The sequence below is a fragment of the Lonchura striata genome, chromosome 1 (genome assembly GCF_046129695.1).
Source record: "Lonchura striata isolate bLonStr1 chromosome 1, bLonStr1.mat, whole genome shotgun sequence".
In the NCBI taxonomy this organism is placed as follows: domain Eukaryota; kingdom Metazoa; phylum Chordata; class Aves; order Passeriformes; family Estrildidae; genus Lonchura; species Lonchura striata.
In genome coordinates this window covers 146,345,541-146,366,835 of record NC_134603.1, presented here as the reverse complement: position 1 = coordinate 146,366,835, position 21,295 = coordinate 146,345,541, and the positions used below count along the sequence as shown (strand labels likewise).

The 21,295-nt window shown below is 40.8% G+C and overlaps 1 protein-coding gene across 1 annotated transcript in view; it reads right to left on the bottom strand.

The window, feature by feature from the left end:
- Positions 1 to 21,295, bottom strand: part of ADARB2 (adenosine deaminase RNA specific B2 (inactive)) — a 311,538-nt gene that overhangs the window by 104,886 nt on the left and 185,357 nt on the right. Inside the window, exon 2 of the mRNA XM_021528821.3 lies at positions 3,070 to 3,156. Coding sequence (XP_021384496.1) covers positions 3,070 to 3,156 — 87 coding nt within the window. The remainder of the gene's footprint in view (positions 1 to 3,069; positions 3,157 to 21,295) is intronic.

Here is a 21,295-nt window from a genome sequence, read left to right as displayed (position 1 = left end):
TTCTATGTTTAAAATATATTTACATATTTCTAGTGGAGTTGTCATGCACTGTTCATGTAAATAATGATGGTCAGAAATATAACTTCCTCTTTTCCTTCTCTTGCATCTTGAGTGAGTGTGTGAGTTATTTCATGTCATAGTGCAACACTTACCAATAAGGGAAATTATTCAAATTATCTAATGAACTGACTTAGATTGATACTCAAATTCTGATGCTCTCTGCCCAAGTTAGCAAAAAATGGCATGTAGCAGAAAATGTGGGCAGCCTGTGGCAGAGACAGACCTAAGGACATGCCTTCCCAAATCAGAGCCGGAGCATTTTAGGCCCTGGAAAAATCCAAATGGTAGCAATAGACACAGTTTTCAAAACAAAAATACAGTAATAGTTTCGATGATGGATTGCTCCTGAAATGGGATAGTAATTTTTTATTTAGAGAGAGAGTTGTCTGTCTCACAGTGTGAGGCTGTATCCCTGCAGAAACAAAAGCTCTGGGTCCTCATGCTGTCTGAAGAGGAATTTGACCAACATGCTCATAACTGAACATGCTTCAGTACATAGAATCTGAGTCTGGAATATGTCCTTCAAGACTGCTGCAGTGGTTGAAATCTGTGTTGGGGACCATCAGTTCCCTCTGCAGAAACTGGGGAGGTGTGTGCTGCCCTGAGCCTGTGCCGGCATCAGCACTCCATAATGAGATCCCCAGGAATCATGTGCTCCTGCTAGAGGCACAACCTGGATTCAAAAGTATCTGTGGCTGGTGATAATCTGCCTTGATCCCATGGCAAAGTGGGGATGGCACACTTAAAGATCAGGGACAGGCATAGGCTTGTAACATCATGAAAGGCAGCCAGGTTTAAGCAGTGAACAGGGAATGATTATTCACTGTTTCATGCAATCCCAGCACTAGAGACAGCAGGCTTGAAGCAATAAAGGGTGCACTTTTTGACAACACTCTACATCATTCCTCGTTCCTGGCTGCTGTTGAGATCAGAAGAATCAGTGGGCTCTGGAGAGGACTAGACAGTTCTGTAGATGCCCAAGAAATATGATGATTCATGTGCAAGCTCCAGCAGAGTAACTTTTTGCTAGGGGCTAGAGGGATATACCAAGGGGAGGATCCCCATTTAAATGTCTTTTTTTTTTTTTTTTTTCAAAGCACTATTAACAAATGTTGAAGACCATGTACAGAGCTAGGCTTCCTATTTCTAATCCTCTGTGTTATTTCTTACATTCTTAGCTACAACTGCCTTCTGGGGTTGAATAGGGTGGTCCCTTCCTTGCATGTTCAAAATTAGACCTTCATCAGAAACAGATGATTACTCAAAATTCCATTGCAAAGGTGCATAGTGCCTTTGATAGTTTTTCAAGTATTAGTTCATTGATCATAAACCACAAAAATCATGTCTGTATGCTAATAATCACCTGCTGAAAATGCAGGTGTAGTTAAACTGCATGGTTCCCTTTGTAAAGAAGGCCTAAGGGAATGTGAAACAGGATTTGTATCCATTTCAGCTGGTGGAACTCTGCCCATTGATGCTGCACTGTCGGGGAAGCAGTGCTCTCACAGGATGCTCAGTGAGCAGAAAACTACAGGGATAAGCAACCTACTTCTCTACCTTGCCAGCATTCTCCTGGGCTCCTGTTAAATTGTTAACACAGAAGAAGATTTTTCCAGCAAATCTCTGATGCTCTTTAAAATATGGAATTACTCCAGAGGTACATGTGTGCTATAGGCTTTAGTGAGATTTAGGCCACTATGCTGCAAGTGAACCCAGAAATATGGATGAATTTAAACTAATTCATATTTAAAAAAAAAATAGTGAAAGATTTGAATAGTAACACCTAAAACAATTTCTGTGAACCAAGAAATAAATAGCTGCCTTTTCACTGGAGCATATGTTTGACCGAAGGGAGGACATGAAAAGGATGACCCTGAAAACAGTGACATTTGCTGTTTCTCTTTCAGAAAACTTAGCTTGCCCTGTCCATGGGAGCTGTTTTACAGCCCACGCAGGCACGAAGCTGTCTTGGTGTTACAGTAGCAATAAGAAAATTGTGTTACAGTGTTTGGCTTGTACAAACTTCCTACATTACCTAAAAATAACTAAGTAGCACATTTGGGAACTATTACGCAGGAGGTGCCTGCACAAGCTCATCGTGTGCATAATATGTTTCCTCTGTGTGTGTGTGTGTATACTTCTCACACGTCTTCCTGAAAATACAGCCTTCCTGGGAGCAATTCTGAAGGATTTTCAGGGTTTTTTTTTGCCTTTGCTAGTATCTGTAATTGCCTGCCTTTGCTGTGCAGCAGAACAGGGTGATGTCCATGTGATGCTCAGCAGCAGAAAATAGCAGGCTGTGCTTCTTCACTCCTCCAGCAGCTCTTCCCCTTGGTGATGCACCATGACCAAACCAAGGCAGATCAGCAACAACAAGGGAAAACCAACAAATTCCTCCCACTCAGCGGCTCTAATAGGGCAACATGGCAGCATGTGTCTGTTTGGAAAAGAAACCAATCTTGTAGGTGATACTAAAACATTGCTCATTTGGCTCAGAAAACTTCCCTCCTTTTTTTTTTTTTTAAAGATTCAAGTTGTATTACAATAAGCAGGCAGGATAGCACACAATAATTGCTTCTAGGTGACAAATGGAAGGGCTTACTGAAGTTATTAATTCCTAACTGCCACTCTTGGACTTCCTGGTGTTTGGAAGACTTCTCAACTCCTTCAAACCCAGCAGGACTTTTTTCCAGCTGTACAGTCATGGGCTCAGACTGTTGGTTAAGGTGTAAGGACCCAAGAGAATACTAATTGGCCAAGAGTGATTAATTTTTAGGTTATAACTGGTTTATTTGAGCTTGGTTAATCAATTCTCAATTTGATGATTCTGTGCAGGGCGAGGAACTGGACTTGATGATCCTTGTGGGTCCCTTCCAGCTCCCTTCTGTGATTTCACATGAGGACTCTCCAATAATTGCAAAACCACCTCCTTTCCACAATTGCTCCTCCACTGTAGAGATTTTATTTTTAAACTTTATTGTTCATCTATAGAGAAAAGAGAATGCTTACTTAAATTGTCTTCATCCTCCATCGTGGTTGGGCCAGGGCTCAGGTACTTGAAGGGTGCTATGAAGGTTGACAGTATGCTTAGTTTTTCTAGAAGAAAACAGAAGAAAAGATACTTATAAAATCAGTACTCAGTCAATGAATTCCCATCTACTTCACACTTTTTCTCAGGTCAAAACATCTTGGTAAGTCTATTTGGTTTTAGGACCTGAAGGAACGGCTTGAAGTTGTGTCAGTGAAGATTTAGATTGGATATTAGAAAAAGGTTCTTCCCTCAGAGAGTATCTGGGCACTGACCCAGGGCTGTGGTCACAGCACCAGCCTGACAGAGTTCCAGAAGTGTTTGGACAGTGCTCTGAGGCACTTGATGTGACTCTTGGGGCTGGTGCTGGGCAGGGCTGGGAGTTGGACTCAATGATCCTTGTGGATCCCTCTCAGCTCAGCACATTCTGTGATTCTGTGACTCTACAGTACCAGCACAGTTTACTGAACCTCAATGCATTTATTACAGCTGGCAGATGCAAATACCAAATACACATTCCTCCTGGTTTCTGCCCCCATGTAGTTTTTATTGACTGTGCTTCCCAGCAGTGGTGCCCGAGCACTGCAGAGTAGGGGATCCTTGAGCTGGTCCAGCTGGGAATGGGGGTAGTCAGCCCTGGGAGAAGGGACATGAGCACTGCTCTAATGGATGAGATCATCTGCTTTCCTTGTTTCCTCTCCCCAGTGGAAGCTGAACCAGAATTCTTAAGAGAAAACTCACTGATGGATGGCACAAAATATTACCATGGCTTGTGATTCTACCAGTTTTTGATACGATTTTGGAAAACCTTTATGGTGTGCCCAGAAAGTGATTGTTCACTCAATAAGAACACTATTTGAAATCCCTCTTTGGCATAGATATTAAGTGCTTTTAACTGCAGTTTCTGTTTATCATGTGTATGGCAGAGACATTTATTTCCAGTGCCACATCAGACTCTGCATTAGAGGCCAGGGCAGATTCAGCAAAATGAGAACTCATACTGACTTATACTAGATTAATACTTGGTTCAGGATTTATCTGTAGGGAAAAGCTGAAGTTAACACAAACACTAGAAACAGATATATATTTGTTTTATTTCCTTTGAAACTAGTTTGTTTAGCTGAACATTTATTTTGTTTAGGCAGAATTCCTTCTGGTGCACTATGGAGACTTTATTGAGGACCAACAATAGCACAGTGTCTACTTGACAGAAGAAACAGGTGATCCACAGCTTTGAAGAACTTTGTTGCTATCTTAAAGTACTCCTCTGCTTAGAAAGCCTCAGAAACAGATATGGCTGAGGAAATAGGTTGCTGAGGCTCACCTATTTCCCCAGTGAAAATGCCCTGCATCCTGCACATTGTGAACAATGTTGGCCTCTCATCCTGTGGCAGAAGCATCAAAATCAGACCAAGAATGTATTCTTTCAAGTGAAACAAGAATAAGTATTTCCATGGGAAATTATCATTGAGAAAATATTTCTCTGAATTTCCTCAAACTACCTGTCTGCTAAAGTACCACTGGTCTAGAAACTATTCCAGCTGAAGAGCTCTTTAAACCTTTTCAGCAGCACATCTGTTAGCTTTTTGGCCTGGTTCTTCCTACATTTGCAAACAATCCTTGTTTTTGTTAAAGACTGTTATCAGAACCCATCAAAAATGACTGCATATGTTTGCCCTTGGCTGGATAACATTACAGCTCAACTCTATTATGGGAATTCACTGTAAAAGCTGACTGCTCTTTGTTAAGTAAACACAATAAGCAGAATAAAAGATTGCCTGAAGAAAACCTTTTTCCGTCCAGAAACCTTTCAGCCCAGACTAATATATAATTAGAGCACAAATTAGCCTCCTTCAATTGCAATTTCATTATGGGATTGCACTGATGTCAGGAACCAAAAGAATGAAGCTATTTATGAATGCTATAGCCAGAAGATTTTTCTAAGTGAATTCTTTGACACTTTTTTGCTAAGGCATTGCTCACTGAGAAGTGTGGTGTCTCTGTATGACATCTCACTGTGTGTGAGACTGTTGGGTTGTGATCCTGATAAAGGCTGGTATTCACTCCTGACTTCCTCAATTGGTTCCTTTGATTGGAGTGAAAAGAGCGTGGGCTTTTGGGACCTAATCCAAAGGCTGAATTTGGTAATGGAAATGCTTCAGATGATAGACACAGGAGCAGGGCAGCCCTTGGCTGTAGTACCAGCAGTGACTGTTGTGAATGGGTACTGAGATCCTGAAGTGTGTGTACTGCACCTGTGCCTGACTGCTGACAGCTGTCAGACCTTCAGGATTAACCCTCAGGACACTGATGTCACACACAAACCTAAATCTTCTTTGCTGAGAAAATAGTCTCACTTCTCATACAGAGTTAACCCATTAACCAAGCACTGTGGAAGTGGCAATGTTTACTCCTGCCACCAATCAAAATGCAAATCCATTTAGTTTTATATTATACTATTGCTAGGTAAAGGGTAAATTATGATTTAATTTTGTGTAATTGATAGGTGAAATTTACAATGTGGATTTAAAATTCATCAATTTCATTTTAATTTTTCCTAAGGGACCCTTCAACCATCTTAAGCTTTTGTTGGTACTGTTTTCCACTTGTCCCCAAAGCCCTTGCTGGTGACTTCACTTTGTGTGGCAGAGAAACAGAATATAAAATTTGCTGCATGCTTAGAGCAGCAATGGATGGGATTGTGTCAGCCAAACACAGGCAGGTCCTAATAACAGGATATACTTCTATCAATACCAATGCTAAAGATTATAATTCAATATGTCATTCCATTGGCTAAGCAAGGGACCATTTAGTGTGTCTAAATGGGAGGAGGAGGAGGGCAGGGTTTTGAATAAGCTCTGGAAAAAGAGAAAAGCTGTAGTATACACACTGCACAGATGAATTATTGACCCAGTGAAGGAGGAAAAGATAAATGACAGAATAATTATTGAAGGTATTTACTGGGAAATAGTCAGGCTAGGTTTAAAATTATTGGTATTATTGTGCACTTCCATCTTTTGCATATTATTGCCTGTTGCTGTACAGACCATGAGGCACTTCAGCTTTATTACAAATGGTGAAATTCAGTGTTAATTGTCAAAATTAGGAGACTTGTGTATTCATACTTTATGGTCCCTGTGTAGGTTAATGCCCATCATAATTAGCTTTGTTTCCAGCAGTTTGATGAAATCTTATGAATAAGAATAAAGGACAAGGTTGGATTTGAAAAAATCATAGAGAGAAATATCAAAAATTCTCCTTCTCTCATTTTTTTTCCTCCCATGACTTTGCTCTTTTTTTTCTTTTTCTTTTTTCTTTTTTCTTTTTTTTTTTTTTCTCAAAAAGAAGACATGACAGGTACCTCAAAACTAGAGCAGCTATTTTTACTTTATAATTGTAAATGTTCTCTGTATTTGTCTGAGGAAGTTATTTTTCAAGGTTAGGAGAGGGTTTAAGCAGAAAAAAAAAGACATTTCAAAAACTCTTTTCTGCAGAAATGCAGACTATATAACCCTATGTTTATGAGAAATAATACATGAAGGTATTATTGCTGGCATTACAGTTGTACCCAAAGCCTCTGATGCCATGAAGAAGAGGTTTCATAAGGGCCTACATGGACACAAAGAAAGCTTTATTTACAGTGGAAATTGAGAGACAAAGAGCAGGTATAGTGGAATTTATCTCTAGCTGCCCTGGAACACTATCACAAGATGATAGCATCATATTTTGTAGTGCATTCACTATAAAAACAGCCTTCCAAGTGGAAATCTGCTCCAGGACTATAAGCACAAAAGTTAATAATTTCTTCTGAAGGGAAGCCTATTAAAGGAAGGAAACCTCACTCTTCTGTTTTGGGATTGAAAAAGATTTCAGTTCACTCTTCCAAGGATATATTTTCCAGCAACAGTAAATAGTTAACACAGAATCATGAACAGTGTTTTTACAGTAGCCATAAAAATAATTTAAATTAAAAAACCCACGGAACAAGATTATGTGTTGCATGAAATACAGAAAATCCTTTAGTACAAATTATTCAGCAAAGCCTGGCACATAAGGCAGGCAAGTTTCCACTGAAACCTGCTTTTTTGTGAAGTTGCTCTTGCCCTGGGGATGCAGTCAGAAGGCTGGTCACAGGTCCTGTAAATACACTTTTATTGTGAAGACAAGAATGCACATATACAGCTATAAACACCTTCATGCCCTTCATACCTATCAGTATTTGAAGGGCACCAGACAATACTGCTTGATCATCAACTCTAGGGAAGTTCTTTCAGTCTCAATCACCAGAATAAAAGCAACAGGAACAGCAGGAGCTCAACACTTTTAAAAATCAGCTTTTATACATGTTGGACAAATTGTTTAGCTTTGAGAAGAGCAGACTGAGTGGGGTCATAACAGCAGCCTGCAAGCACATAAAAAGCTGCTGCATGGAAGAACAGAGCAAACTGTGTTCCATGTGCATTAACACAACTAGAAGTAATGGACTTAAATTGCACCAAGGAAAATTCACTTTAGACATTAAAAATCCCTTCCTAACAGTAGGGATAGTGCAGTGCTGGAATAGCTTGTCTGGTGGGGAGGTGCTGAAGGGCTGTAGGGAGACAGCTGGAATCTGCAGGGGGTTGCACTTCCTTTATAGAAACAGTCCATTCTTTTACTCTCCCATCTCTACAGACTCCAGCAGAAAAACTTGCCCTGACCATGAGATCCTGCAGCAGGTTCCAGCTCAAACTTGGAAAAGTGAGCGGTATTTGCTGTTATTTGCAGAAGTTTGTTGCATGCTCTTTTGCTTGGCAGCTAAGGAGCACTATTAATAATTGTTTTTCAAAAATGCAACTTTCAAACACAAGAAGAATCAGACAGATGGATACCAGTGGTTTGCCAGATCACTGTTAACAATATTTTCCTGAATTAGTTTCATTGTGATATTCAAATTGATTACCATAAGCTACTTTACTCATCAGAGGTTTCTTCAAAAGCATTTTTTAAAAAACACAATGTGGACATTATAAACCGGTTCTAAGTAATTAATTTGGTTTGTGTAGAGTATGAAATTACTCAGGAAAGGACAAATATGATGCAATAGTATAAACTCAGCTACAAAATCTCTTGAAAAAAACCCTTATTTTTTATTTCTCTAAAGCAGTATTTGCAGTTACTTGAATAGTTACATTTTTACAGTTGTGTTTAGCCTTGATTTATTTTGAAAGAGAGAGGGGATACAGGGAAAAGAGTCTGCACATCAGGAGATAATTCTTTATCTTCTTTCCCCTATCTTAGTCAGTTCAGGCTTGGGCTGACACTGACAGGATGAAGAGACTCTTAATGTAAAATAAAAATATGGCAGATTTGTGGGGAAAATACCAATATTTTTAAACCACAGCACTTACTGGGAAGGCTCACAGCCTTCTAAATTAAGGCTTGTGTGGCCACCATGCTGCATCATTTAATTCAAGCAGCCAGTTTCTAGACAGGGATTTACTTGCATGGTGTCAGAATCAGCCCTTACAGCTGAATTTGAGAACCAGCTGTTGAAGCAAAAGTTTCTGAGTGTGCAGGGCTTAGCAGCATTGCCCAAGTGCTTTTTGCTTCACAGGCAAGTAGGCAGGCTCTGTGTGATGCTTTTATAGCACAGTGACAAAGCTGTCCCCGTGAATTACCAACACAGTTCCTCTGGGGCTGGGAGGGTGTCTGTCCACTCCTTCAGCAATGTTTAAGTTGAAAATGTGGCTGCCCTAAACCCCTTCAGAAGGCTGATGTTTCTGTAGACAGAGCAGCAGCTTTGGCTGCTTCAGGAGCTCCAGTTTGGTGCCTTACAGGGGGTAACTTCAAGCCTGCATATATTTGCAAGGGGCTGTTGGCACTGCCCATTCCTGCTTGGTTTGTGTTTTCCTCTCTCAGCCCTACTCTGTGTTGTCTCAAACTGGAGCTCTGCTGACATCATGGACCCTGGAGAGCCATCAGCCAAAGCCATTGGAACAGCATGCCTGGCTGAGCAGTCCAAGGGGGAAAAGAGCCTTTGAACTGGAGAATATGAAAGGGTTAAAATATGTGTGACTGTTCCTGTGTGTAGCTGTGATGCTTGGCACCCCTGAGAACATGGCCTTTGATGTGGACAGTTACTAAATGTCTGCTTTTTATAACTGGTTTTTAATCCAGAGCATTTGCTGTGATATCCCACCCTGGCCCATGTGGGAACTGTTAAGGAAAGCTTTCCTTGGAGGTAGCAGAGAAATATGTAGAGAAAAACCTTCTGGTTGAATATGATTTTTTACTGGAATAATGTTCTTAAAAACAGGGACAAAAGGGACTATTCATATTAAGGAATTTAGTTTTTTAAAAGGAAAAAATATATTCATCATTACTTTATTTGTTCTCTGCTTCAGCAAGGACCTGAAACAAAGATATAAAATATCAGAGCACATTGTTTTTAGTCTGATAACTAAAGGGAAGACAAAACTAGGGAACATTTTGGTAGCCAGCATTTTAGGAGGTTTTCAGCTGCTCAAAGCAGGTTGTGCCTTGAGTTAGAAGTCAGAGGTGTGAACCTGGAGCCATGAAATCTTCCTCTGAAACAGGGCAGCAAGCTGTTGGGTACCTGCTTCTGTGCCTTGCCTGGAAGTTGAACATGGCCTGCCAAGTGCAGGGGTCTTCTGTAAATAGATCTACTTGCTGCCTGTATAATATTTTTTATGTAGTTCTTGGAACAGAGAATATCTTTTTGCTCTATTCTTGTTCAGTGCTTAGCAAAATGGGATCTGTGTCCAAGATGAGAGCTCTGAAATGCAATTATATTAGGCAGCAATAACAGTTTATGGTATTATGGTACTGCAGAGAACACTGAATGTGAAACATCAGTTAGCTCAGGGGCCTGGCAGCTGGACTAATCTCCTGTGCATCCCGTCCCAGCTGTCTGCTGACCCAGAACTGCTACCTTGGAAAGCTCATGGGGAAGCTGTGTGAAATGTTTTACCAGGGCCAATCCAACACCTACAGGCAGTGGCAGGTCCATGCCCTGTGCTCTGGCCCCCCTGCAGCCCTGCATCCCACCAGTGCCTCCACACGTGGCTGCACTCATTTCCCCTGAGGCCAGAGCAACTTCTGGCTTATCACTTAGGAAGCAGAAAGGACCTGCAGAAACCCCATGCATGTGATTTGTGTGGATCCCTTCAATATGGTCTGAGGTGCGTGGGGATATGTTTAATTGATCACATCATGCATTAGGACATAATTTCTTCCTACAGTGGCATGTCCTGCAGCTCTCCTGCATTTCTGGGATGGAGGCAGTGGGGTTTAGCTGCAGATTTAGCATGAGTTCAAATAGGCACTTGCACAGACAAATCTCTTCAGTGTTCTGTACCAGCCCACTCCAAGCTCCTTCACCACGGAAGACCTCTATGGGATGAAAGGTGTTGTGTTGTGAAATATTAGTTTCTTATTACTTCCAGTAAAGAGGAAAGTAAGTAAAAACACAAGGTGGTTTATGGATTTTTAATAAGAAAGGCAATGTGTCTGTGTTTTGTTCTCTGTTAGATTCCTTGGAAATCAATGTGAAATCTAGTTCAGCCTAGTAAAATTAGATCTAAAACTATTTAATTTTGTTGCTAGAGTATTTCTTTCTCCTGATGCCTTGCTTGAGGACACATAGAGATAAAAACTCTTGAGTTATTATCAGTTTATGTGAATCTGTCTGCCTCTGGAGTGTACTATATTATGTATTTCTAAGTGATCTGGCTGTGGCTTGGAAATGGAAGTTTAAAATCCACTTCTTAAAAAGCTTCTTATGCTGTTTGAACATTCATTTTGGAAATATTTTTATTTTGCTTTCTATAAACTATGACATGCTTTTATTTCCTCTTATATTTTTACCCCTATTTTTTTTGGGATGTCATCACTTTGGGAAACAAGAGAAACACAGAGAAAATAATTGCATGAAACCCACCTGTTCCCAGTGTGTGCTGAACAGAGATGCAAGAAGACCACAAAAATAGCCAGTGGATTGATTAAGCCTACAATAAATCAGTGTGATTAGGTATGACTACTTGATTGTATGCCAAACAGTATTATCAAAGAGAAAATCTTCAGTCATATGGGTAACTAGTTTGGCCAGTACCAGGGTGAGTGGGTTAGTTTCTCATCAGCCTGTGTCTATGAACAAATCTGCACTTCTTAAGGAGACTTTGCTAAGCTGGAACAGAAAACTGTATGAAAGTTCTTGATTTGGGTTCAGGGAGGTTTGCCTATCACTAATTTAAACATGACAACTAAATTATGATTATGTGAAACATGAGTGGTTTAACCCAGAGTACCACAGTTAGTGAAGGTATTTAAAAGGAATGCCTGGAGCCAGTGGAGCTGAGAGCTGGGGAGCAAAGCAGCTGCCTTTGCAGGCAGTAGTACAGACCAAGGCTCAGCACTGTCCATGCAGAAGGACAAGGAGGATACAAAGCTTTGTGCTTCACTACCTGATTTTGAAGAGTTTTGCCACCTTCTGAAAACATCAGTCCACTCAGGTAGATAAATTCTAAGGTGGGACTGAGTGGTTCATCACCAAAACTGAGCTGTTAACTCAGTTTTCCAAACTCTGTCTCCAAGTTCAGCCATTACCTGCAGTAAGAAAGGCTGAACAAGCCCAGGAGGGACTGATCTCACTGGCATGGACACGTACAAATATTGATTTTACCTGGGACCTGGATTTAGGCTAAAAGACTAACTTGTAGATGTCGAAGTTGGGAAACATGATTTCTACACTGCCTTCCTGGGAAATCCTGACCTGTGTTCTGGTGGGTGTTATCACTGCCTGTGGCTGGGTTACAAGGTGCTGAAGGGGATATCCTGCTTCCCTGAGCATTGCAGCCCCTGCAAGAAGGATCTTCTATTGACATGTCTTATTGGTATTTTCAGTCCTTGATCTATGCATAGGTTTGGGTAATGAACTGAACTGTATGTTACTGAAAGGGGGATCAAAACTCCTTGATGCTCACAGAGCTCCCACTTAAGGCACTCCAAGAGCTGCAAACACCACGAGTTACTACATGGAGAAACTGCAAAGATATTTGTGTAGGTGCAATATGGATGAACAGCTATTTTATACTCTGTAAAATGATAGTTTCACTGTAAAGTGAGTCACCCAACATGGGCATAGAAATGTGGTTCACCTCAACACAAACAACTTTTTCAGCTCTTCTAAGGTTTCACTTGCAGTTAAGGTTTCATCTGCAGTTAAGCCCACAAATGCAGATTGAGCTGTTCATCTCCTTTCAAAAACTGGCTGTGGGACTGATGTGGAACAGCCCCAGCTGAGAGCAGACACTGCCTGTGAGCACTCCTCTGTGAGCTGTAAACCCCTCCCTCCCAAACTGAATACCTGCTTAAACATTAAGGAGTGAATGGCCTGCATCAGAAAGCTCCAGCTGGCAATTAGTGGTGAAAGGCTTTTTAAAATCTCTTCTCTGTTCATCTGGTGTAAGCAGCCAAGTATGACCTCTCCCTTTTGTACTTCCATAATAATAATGATGCATATTTAACCTGATTCCTGCCCTGATTTATCCTTGGTGGCATGAGGCAGTCTTGTGTTAACTAATCAGTCTGTGGGCAGAAAGTTAAAGGTATTTCCATTACAGTTTAGGGTGATATAAGAGGGCTGAGACTTGCAGGGCTTTCTCAGGAAAGATGCTACTTAGAGCAGTGAGGTGTGCTAATTGAGCCAGTTATTTAAGTATTTAGGCATTTAAATTCTCATTTGACCCCTTGGGAGCTGAGACAGCTAGAAGGAGTTAGGGGCTGTCTTGGTTATTGCTGATATTACAGTGGCTTTGACTAAAAAGCAACTCCTTGTTTCACCTGTTAAGGCATGACCATTCAATATTTATTAAATTTTCCATCACTGCTTGTAGAGAGTCTTAATGTCTCAGGTTCATCACTGATACTTTGGTAATATTTTCTTTTTACTTTTTCAGACTTTATTCAATCCTAGGACAAATGGCTTCAAATCTTTTTCTCAATTAAGAGTGGTGACAAAGGAAAAGTTTGATAAAGCTTTACAAAGAAGGCCAAATTTTTAGACTGATGCAAGGGGAACTTGACACCTGACTCCCATCAACAATAATAATGGGGGTTGTGCATCTAACTCTTTCTGCATTGTGCTGACATTGTACCCTTGAATGTTAGTACAGTTCAATAATTCTTCAAAGATGAGGCAGCTTATTTTCTCTGCCATTGCTGCTTTGCTGGCATTTTTATGGCATTCCCAGAAGTACTACCTGTCAGAGTTAGTACTTCCAAGGATGGCATTGCTTTGGGGTGATTGAGGATTGATGTAATTAAAGAGAAGGCAGTCTACTGCTTGCCCGTGGGTATTTTATATTAAGCATTTCACTGCACAGCTACAATTGATGACTTAAATGATGAAAAGTTGGGCTGCTCAATATGGGCAACAGTGATCCAAACCATGAATTCAGGGATGTGCATCCTTGATTTTATGCTCAAAATTCTGAGTTCTGCAGAAACAGAGCTTTCTAGGAAAACTGCAACCTCATCAAGAGCCATTTAGCAAAGGAAGGTGTTCCTGCCCACGGCAGGGAGTTTGGAACAAGGTGACCTTTAAGGACCCTTCCCAACCCAAACCATTACATGAATAACACCACTGAAAACTTGCAGAAACTTGCTACAGGAAGGGATAGTCCCAGTTACATCTAGGGACAAGTAAAATCATTATTTAGGAATAATTTGGAAAACAATAGGGGAAAGAAAATATAATATTACATTGTTAAATAAATCCCCTGGTGCAGTTGTTGTTGTCTTAAGTGGGATTCTGTGATTAAGTCTACACATGCTTTTGTTGTGCATATCAACATCTGGAGCAGCCAGTGTAGGCTTTCTTTAATAGTCAGTGAATAGTCAATATAGCCTATGGCATTAAAGAGCATCGGTTTTCTAATAAGGTAAGTATGTGTTAGTTCTGCTCTGTAACTTGAACATATTAAAAAACACATGAAATATCAGACATATTATTAGCTCAGTGTTTACCCCTTAACAAAATGATAAAATGTTAAAATCCAACAGGAAGGCTGCTCTTTAACACTGCAGCCAGAGTTTGCTGAGGATAGTCTGGGAACATAAACCAGCTCTTTGTGCAGAAAGAGGAGGAATGTTTCCTCTCTTTCCTGCTATAATGTCCATAAACTCCAATTACATTTATAACTTTGCATTAAATTAAATATGTTATTTTACACAAGCACTTTAAAATTCTACTAAATATCCAATAACAGTTTTCTTTATTCCCTTGTTAGCAGCTGCCATGGCAGCAGGACTCGCACAAGAATGAAAGTGATTTAGTGCATTGATTTGCAGTTGGCACAGCCCTCTGTTCTCAAACAGAACTGATTAGCTTAGCAGGAAAGTGCCATTTACTTTTTATCGTGTTTCTTTCCTTCTCATCTCCCTTCAGTGGCTGCCAAAAGGAAGAGAAGAGCTGTAACCTCCTAAGCAGGTTGCTTACTTTCTGCAGCTCCAAATTCTGCAGTTCTGAGGACTGATTTGCCTGGATAGTGCTGTAGCATCAATACAGATGCCAGGGTTACTGCTTTGGTGTACTGAAAACAAGTCCCACCGAGCTCTTTCAGGCTCTTCCCACACAAAATTAACCCTGACTAGAGAATCTCCTACGTGTCCAAAAGTGCCATCTAAAACAGGATTTCAGATGTTTTTTCACCATTTACTGGTAAAGCAAATAGGACAGCAAGGAAAAATATCTAGCTGGGAAGGTTTCTCTTGAGTATTTCACTTTTGCCTCACAAACTGACTGTAGGGCTTGTCTTCTAATACATAACATTTGAAGGACTGTGTACAGACTTCTGCACCTCTGATCTTGAAGCTGCTGGAGAATCTCTTGATTCACCAGTTAAAAGTAAAGATTTTCTGCAGTGCAGGATAGCCAACAGCTGCAATAAAACAGTGGGAATCATTGAATTAGCAATTATTTTCCCTTGAAGACCAATTCATGACAAAAGTTCAGTTTGCTTTGGCTGAGACTCCATCATTTCAGGGGTCAGATCTTCAGCTGGAGTGAATGTCTGTGGCTTTATTGAACTCCATGAACATACACGGAGTCATGCCAGCTGAGGTCAGTGGAATAACACTGTTTCAGACCAGTTAAGGTTCTGATCCCATAAACTTGTCATGACTGTTCAGTCTCATTAGTCCTTTTCAGCTCTCTCAAACTTGTCAAAAATTCAATGATGCCTAATCTTCTTAGGGCTGTTAGATATTTCCAAGTCTGTTTCTACTAAGAAATAATAAGGGAAAAAAACTCAAAAAGAAAGAGTGAGAGCCTGAAAACCTGGTTCAGAGTTATTTCTGGAAACAAAGATTAAAAGATGAAGAGGGGAGAGAGAATCTCCTTCCTACTTTCTAGCTGAAATTCACTCAATAATATTAATCCTTTTGGACTCTTTACAGTTAGTAGAGATGAAGAAGCTAATCTCTGTCTCTTCTACACTGGAGGCTCCATTAGTTCTACTAAATAGCTGGTGCAGCACCAGAGAAAGGAGTACATATGCATTTACCTCCCTTCTCCTTTGATCTCAGCAAGAGATTATAAAACAGCTCCCATATTCTGTTCTTTCATTTTAAAATGCAAAGCAATCTGTAACTTCTTCCCTCTGGCACAGGAAATCCTGGTGAGGAGAAGGGCCCTTTACTGAAAAATGTATAGCTCACACGTTTCAAATGTATCTAACTCCATTAGTCATGTGAATTCAGTCTCTTTTATTCCCTCGTATGAACCATCTTTCCTCCTTCCACAACAACAAAGAAAATCCTCTTTTCTGGTGAGGCAGGAGTTATTTGAACTTCACTGATTCAAAAGACTGCAGTATCTGCCATAGCTAATGAACTCCAGGCAAACCAGGGGTGTGCTGACAGGGCAACATGACCACAGCCCTCTCCTAAAGCACCAGAAAATAAAAGCTTTGCAGGACTGAAAGTGCTGCAGATGTGGGTGTACTCACTGTCAGCAAAACCTTACTCTCTTGGTGCTGTATGCCATTTGTTTTACCACTAGTGGCAAACTTCAGTCATCATCAGTTGAATTTTAGGATAAAATTACTCATGCCTTAAACTCCATTGATTGCAAAGGGGTGTGTGCCTGGCTCAGATACAGAAGTAAACATTTGGTCAGATAAAACCAATGTCGTATGTCTGGTCATCCAAAACTCTCTCACACATCTGTGAAATGTCCTCCTTGGCTGTATTCTGAGTTTTCTTCCTGTGGAAACTCAGACACAAGGTGATAGAAGAAGGGAAAATGGTACCAGAATGTTGACAAAACATGGTGTCAGAAGGTGGCTGAGGGTCATACCTTCAGCTGGATGGCACAGAAATATAGATAGAGGCACACAATTGTGGCCTCCAAAATGGATTCTGTAGCCCTGTATCAGAGCCTAAAAATTAATTAGGTTTGGAGACCATCTAGCATCAAATACCTCAAAAAGGGACACATAGGTGACAGCCTTCTTAGTGTGGTTTTGATGAAAGTATTCAGTAATAAATACTAAAGATTAGAATGTATCCAAAATCTATCCCCCTCCAGGGCTTGGGGAACTTGCTTGTGGTTACTGGGAGGCACCCCTTCAGTTTGGGAATTTTTTCTGAGGACTGATGTCCAAGCCCTGTCTTTCAAAATCAGTCTTTTAAAATGGGGTAGCTGTGGGTGACAGCGAGGGTAGACCCTTGTGCCCAAGTGACACAGTCACTACATTTATCCAGAGCAGGACTTTGGGCTAATGGCCCTGGAAGGGCTGTGGGCAGGGTGGGGAGCCCATCCCTGTGTGCCCTCAGGCAGCCCACAGCCACCACACTTAGCAGTCTGGCTACCTGCACATGCAGTTCCCCTTCTGTGCATATTTTAATGCAGTTCTACACAGATTTTAACTTTTAAATTTAACTAGCGGGTTTTCAATATAGGAAGAAATAATACCAGGTATTTACCAGTAACCCTGCTCTTCCCTACTGCCAGTGGGAGGCACTAAATCCACCCAAAATCCTTGCATCAAGCACACACCTGAGGACCATGCTCAACGAGGCCTTTTGATTAAAATATGCCAGGCTGTGATCCACAGCAGAGACTCTGGGAAGTGCCTCCCTGTGGCTTCCCCTGTGAGCACCTTGCAGAGCTGGAGGCACAGGAGCACAGCCACCTCCACTGGCACGGGATCCCTGTCCGGAGCACAGCCCTTGGCTGGAACGGGCCCCAGGGAGTTGGCACATTTCTGCTGGCAGCAAGTGCCAGGACAGGGAAGGGGAAGGGCTCGTGCTGCCATGGCTCATCCGAGAAGCCCTGATGGGCCTGTGGCCTCACGTCCTGCAGGTGGGTGGCTCTTTGTTGTGCTGCTGTACGTAAATGCTAGGCCAGTGTAGCAAAACAATACTTCTAACCTCTAATAGTCTTCACTATTAGAAATAGGCTGTGCTCTGAGTGTTCAGTTTTGTAGTATTGTTCAATTGTGGAATCCGGGACAGCGGGATCTACTAGGGGGACGCATCTGTAGTGCCGTGGCTAAAGACCAAGATATTACAACCATATATGTTAACTTTTCCAAGGCATTGGATTGCCCAAGACTATTCAGAATGTCCAGGAGCATTTGTGCTAAGAAATTTGAAGCACTTTGGCCTTAGCTGAGCTTCAACAGATAGATTTGCTTCATATTTATTAACAGAAGTTACAACGATAGAGAGAGGGAGAAAGAAAAGGTGACAAATTTGTCTCCAGATGTAGCCATACAGTAAATCTCCAGTGAAGAGTTTTATGGGAAAAGGTCGATTTCCACTATTCTGCTTCCAGACATTATAGATGATTATCAGGACAAAGGCAATTATCTAACACTGGTGATTTAAATACAAACAACACAATCATTCATTTCCTTGGCCCTGAGTGGCAAAACTTCAGAGTGCAACGTGACCTCTGCACTTCCACAAATGACTTACTAGCAAGAAATGAACTTCTTCAATTCAAAAGGAAATGGGGAAAAACAAATCCATATCTTCCCTCCCTAAAGGGACAACAAGATCATAAAGTCATGCTCCATATGGCCCTGACACTGTCAGGTGGTTTAGGCAGTAGATTGAGATCTGTGTCATTGATATGTGACAGAACTCAAGATCTGTCTAGCTTATGTCTACTGCTGAGAGAAAGATTTGTATCTAATTTTTTCTAATTTTTTGTATCTAGTTTTTCTCTTTGTATAAGACTGATTTTTCCAAATATACTTGTCAGTAGAATTTGCTCAAGTACACTTTGCAAACATATTTTAGCCTATGCAAACTATTTGTTTTGACTGTTCACTACTCATGCTGTGTAACCAGCCACCTAAGGCAAACTGCAGTTTTCCACTGGTTTTGCAGATGACTGATCCCTGAAGTGCCCTGAACATCTTTTGCAAATCTCTGCTGTAATCTGTCTCCAGTCACTCAATAAGGTTACCAAAAGCTATTTTTCAGTCACATAACAAGTGCCACAGTCTCTTGTCTCAAAAGATATGCTTAGTGTCCTGACAGAAATGAAAATAGTGATGGAAGTGATTAGCACACACTCTACAAAATGAGTTGTGATAGGAACATTTTCATGACTCTTTTAAACTCAGACATATTTAAAATGTAAACCTTCCAAATCTCTTAATAAGCTAATAAAAAATGCAAATGCTTGCTTACAGAATTCTTAATTGAAAATAAGTCAAATAAAATTTCTAACATGGATGCATCTTTGCTTGGCATAGCACTTACCAGGCTGCTGCTGAAGAGACCTGGAGATCTGGACTGCACAACTACATCCACAGTTTGAATCCATTGGGTAAGTTATAGCAATATCCCAATTTTTACTCTGCAAAATGAGATATGATTGCTGTCCCTGATGAGCAGCAGTGGACATACTTTCCTAGAGAATGAAACCAGAGATCCTCACAAGACTAAATCACGATCTCTTGACTGCCCCAGAGCCTTTCATCTGGTCAGCCTGATGCTTAGCACAGTAATGGCTGAGGTTAGATGAGATGAACCCCACTCTGACTGTTTTGATTTGAAACAACTCCCAGTGCCAGGCTGATAAAAGCCTCGTGCATTAGTACAGAGGTGACACTGCCTTTTTTTCCGACACCCCTATGGAACAAGTGTGTTGTTTTTATGGTCAGTTAGCACGGATTTAAGGAATGAACTGCAGAGGAAATGTGACTGCTTATGGCACATCTGTGGGCAAAGGTGCCACAGCCTTCAGAGTGCAACAGAACAGAGTTCCCAAACGTGTGTCACTTGTGACAGCCTCATCAGCTCACTGAAGTCCCAGGCACCTCCTGGGGCCATGTTTATTTCTGCAACCTGGTTAGAAACATATGTTATGGATCAGAGTATTTTGCATTTTTTAATGGCCAGGCTGGGGTCACATGCAAAGGCTTCCACCCTCTTGCAAATGTCAAAATCTGCCTCAGATTTGACATAACCCAAAACACCTTGTCATGGCTCCTTGTGGGAACACCATTACATGTGGCAAAACTAAAATAAAATAAAGATATCTGACCTAAAATAGGTAGCATGTATTTTTGTGAAGGAAGGTCATTCGTTGCTGTTATTTTGAGTACTCTGCTGACAGAAGCTTTTCTGTATCATTCTAATTTCAATGCTTCTATCTATAGCTCTTTGTGTAGATTTGTCCTTTCAATGTGCACTGTTGTCAGTGGAAAGATACTGTAAACCGGTTTCAAGGTGTGACTCAGAAAAAGCTGGCAAAAAGACACTCTGAAATTTTCAAAGCCATGTTGTGCATATCTACAGTTTGAATGGATATGCATGCAATCCTCTACAGTTTGGCAAATCTCATCCATAAACTGCCTCCCACCTTCAAAACAGAGTCAATGTCATCCAAAAAGGTTCTAGCACATGACAACAATGATTCCCAACTCTCGAGGACAGCCTTGCATCTCTGTTATGGCTGCTGTCTATGAGAGAATGTACATATACATCAAGTTTGCATACATACAGACATACATTTACAGGAACCTTTGTGATTTCCCAAACACAGGCACAGAGTTTCTCAGTCAGATCCTCCAAGCACCTAAACACATACAGGAGCCACCTACAACTCAGAGTTCTTGGCATCCAGTTAAGACACTCACGGTTGAAATAGGGTTTCTATGTCCAAGAGAAAATCTTCATATAAGGCTTAGAAGACTCACAGGTTTTTAAAACCATTATGGTGAGGTGTGTAGAAATCAAGGACAGAGATCTGGAAGGAGGTAGATCTAGGTGAACAGTGCCTTTATATAAGGAGTAGCACAGAATATATGATCAGAAAGAAATCCCACTATGATTTAAGATGCACAGCTACCCCAGATATTGCCTATAAGCCCATCAGAAGAATAGGATTTCCTGGCCCACAAGGATGATTTTCTTTTTGCAGGTCTGCACTACACTATTATTGAAAGAACAAAAAAAAAAAAAAATCATAACTTCTCCCAAAACAATTTAGAGCCAGGAAAAGGAAGGCTTCCTTCCATTCTTCCCTGTTGTTTGCCGCTGCCCTGTTCTGACAGACTGCTCAGGAGGACGATGGGGATTTGCTGTTTGCTCTGTGGCACACAAAAAAGCATTAAAATAAAAAATCCTCATGTAAATAATTGCATCAATTTTGCAATCAACCAGAAAACAAACAAAATCCAGTGAGGCCAACACTAATGTACTAATCTGGCCATTGCTCTGTATAATTAAAACAATTTCACCTTGAAATCTGGCATTCATTATAATATGGAGCACCTCCAGGCTTTAGCATTTTAGTTTGTTTTTCTGGACCTAGCTAGAAAAGAGGTTTGTACACGAAATATATTCTAGTCTTTTTGCTTCTGATCCATTTAGCAATTGTTTTATGCTGTCCATTTATTACATATTAGCTGTCTCTTTTTTCTGTTGCTTCACCTGTATGACTTAGGAAACACCTCAATGCATCTCACTTGGCAGCAAAATTCATCACAAAGGCACACATGTCAACATACTAACAAAACCCAAGTAAATCCCAAATTTGTGTTTGCATTCAATGAACACAGCACTGAAGAGATTTGCTGCTGTTGTCCTCTAGGCAGTGATAGAACAAAATTTTAAAAACAGTTCTGAATCTCAACACTAGCATTTCAGATTTCCCACCTCATACAGGGGCTTAGTTTACAG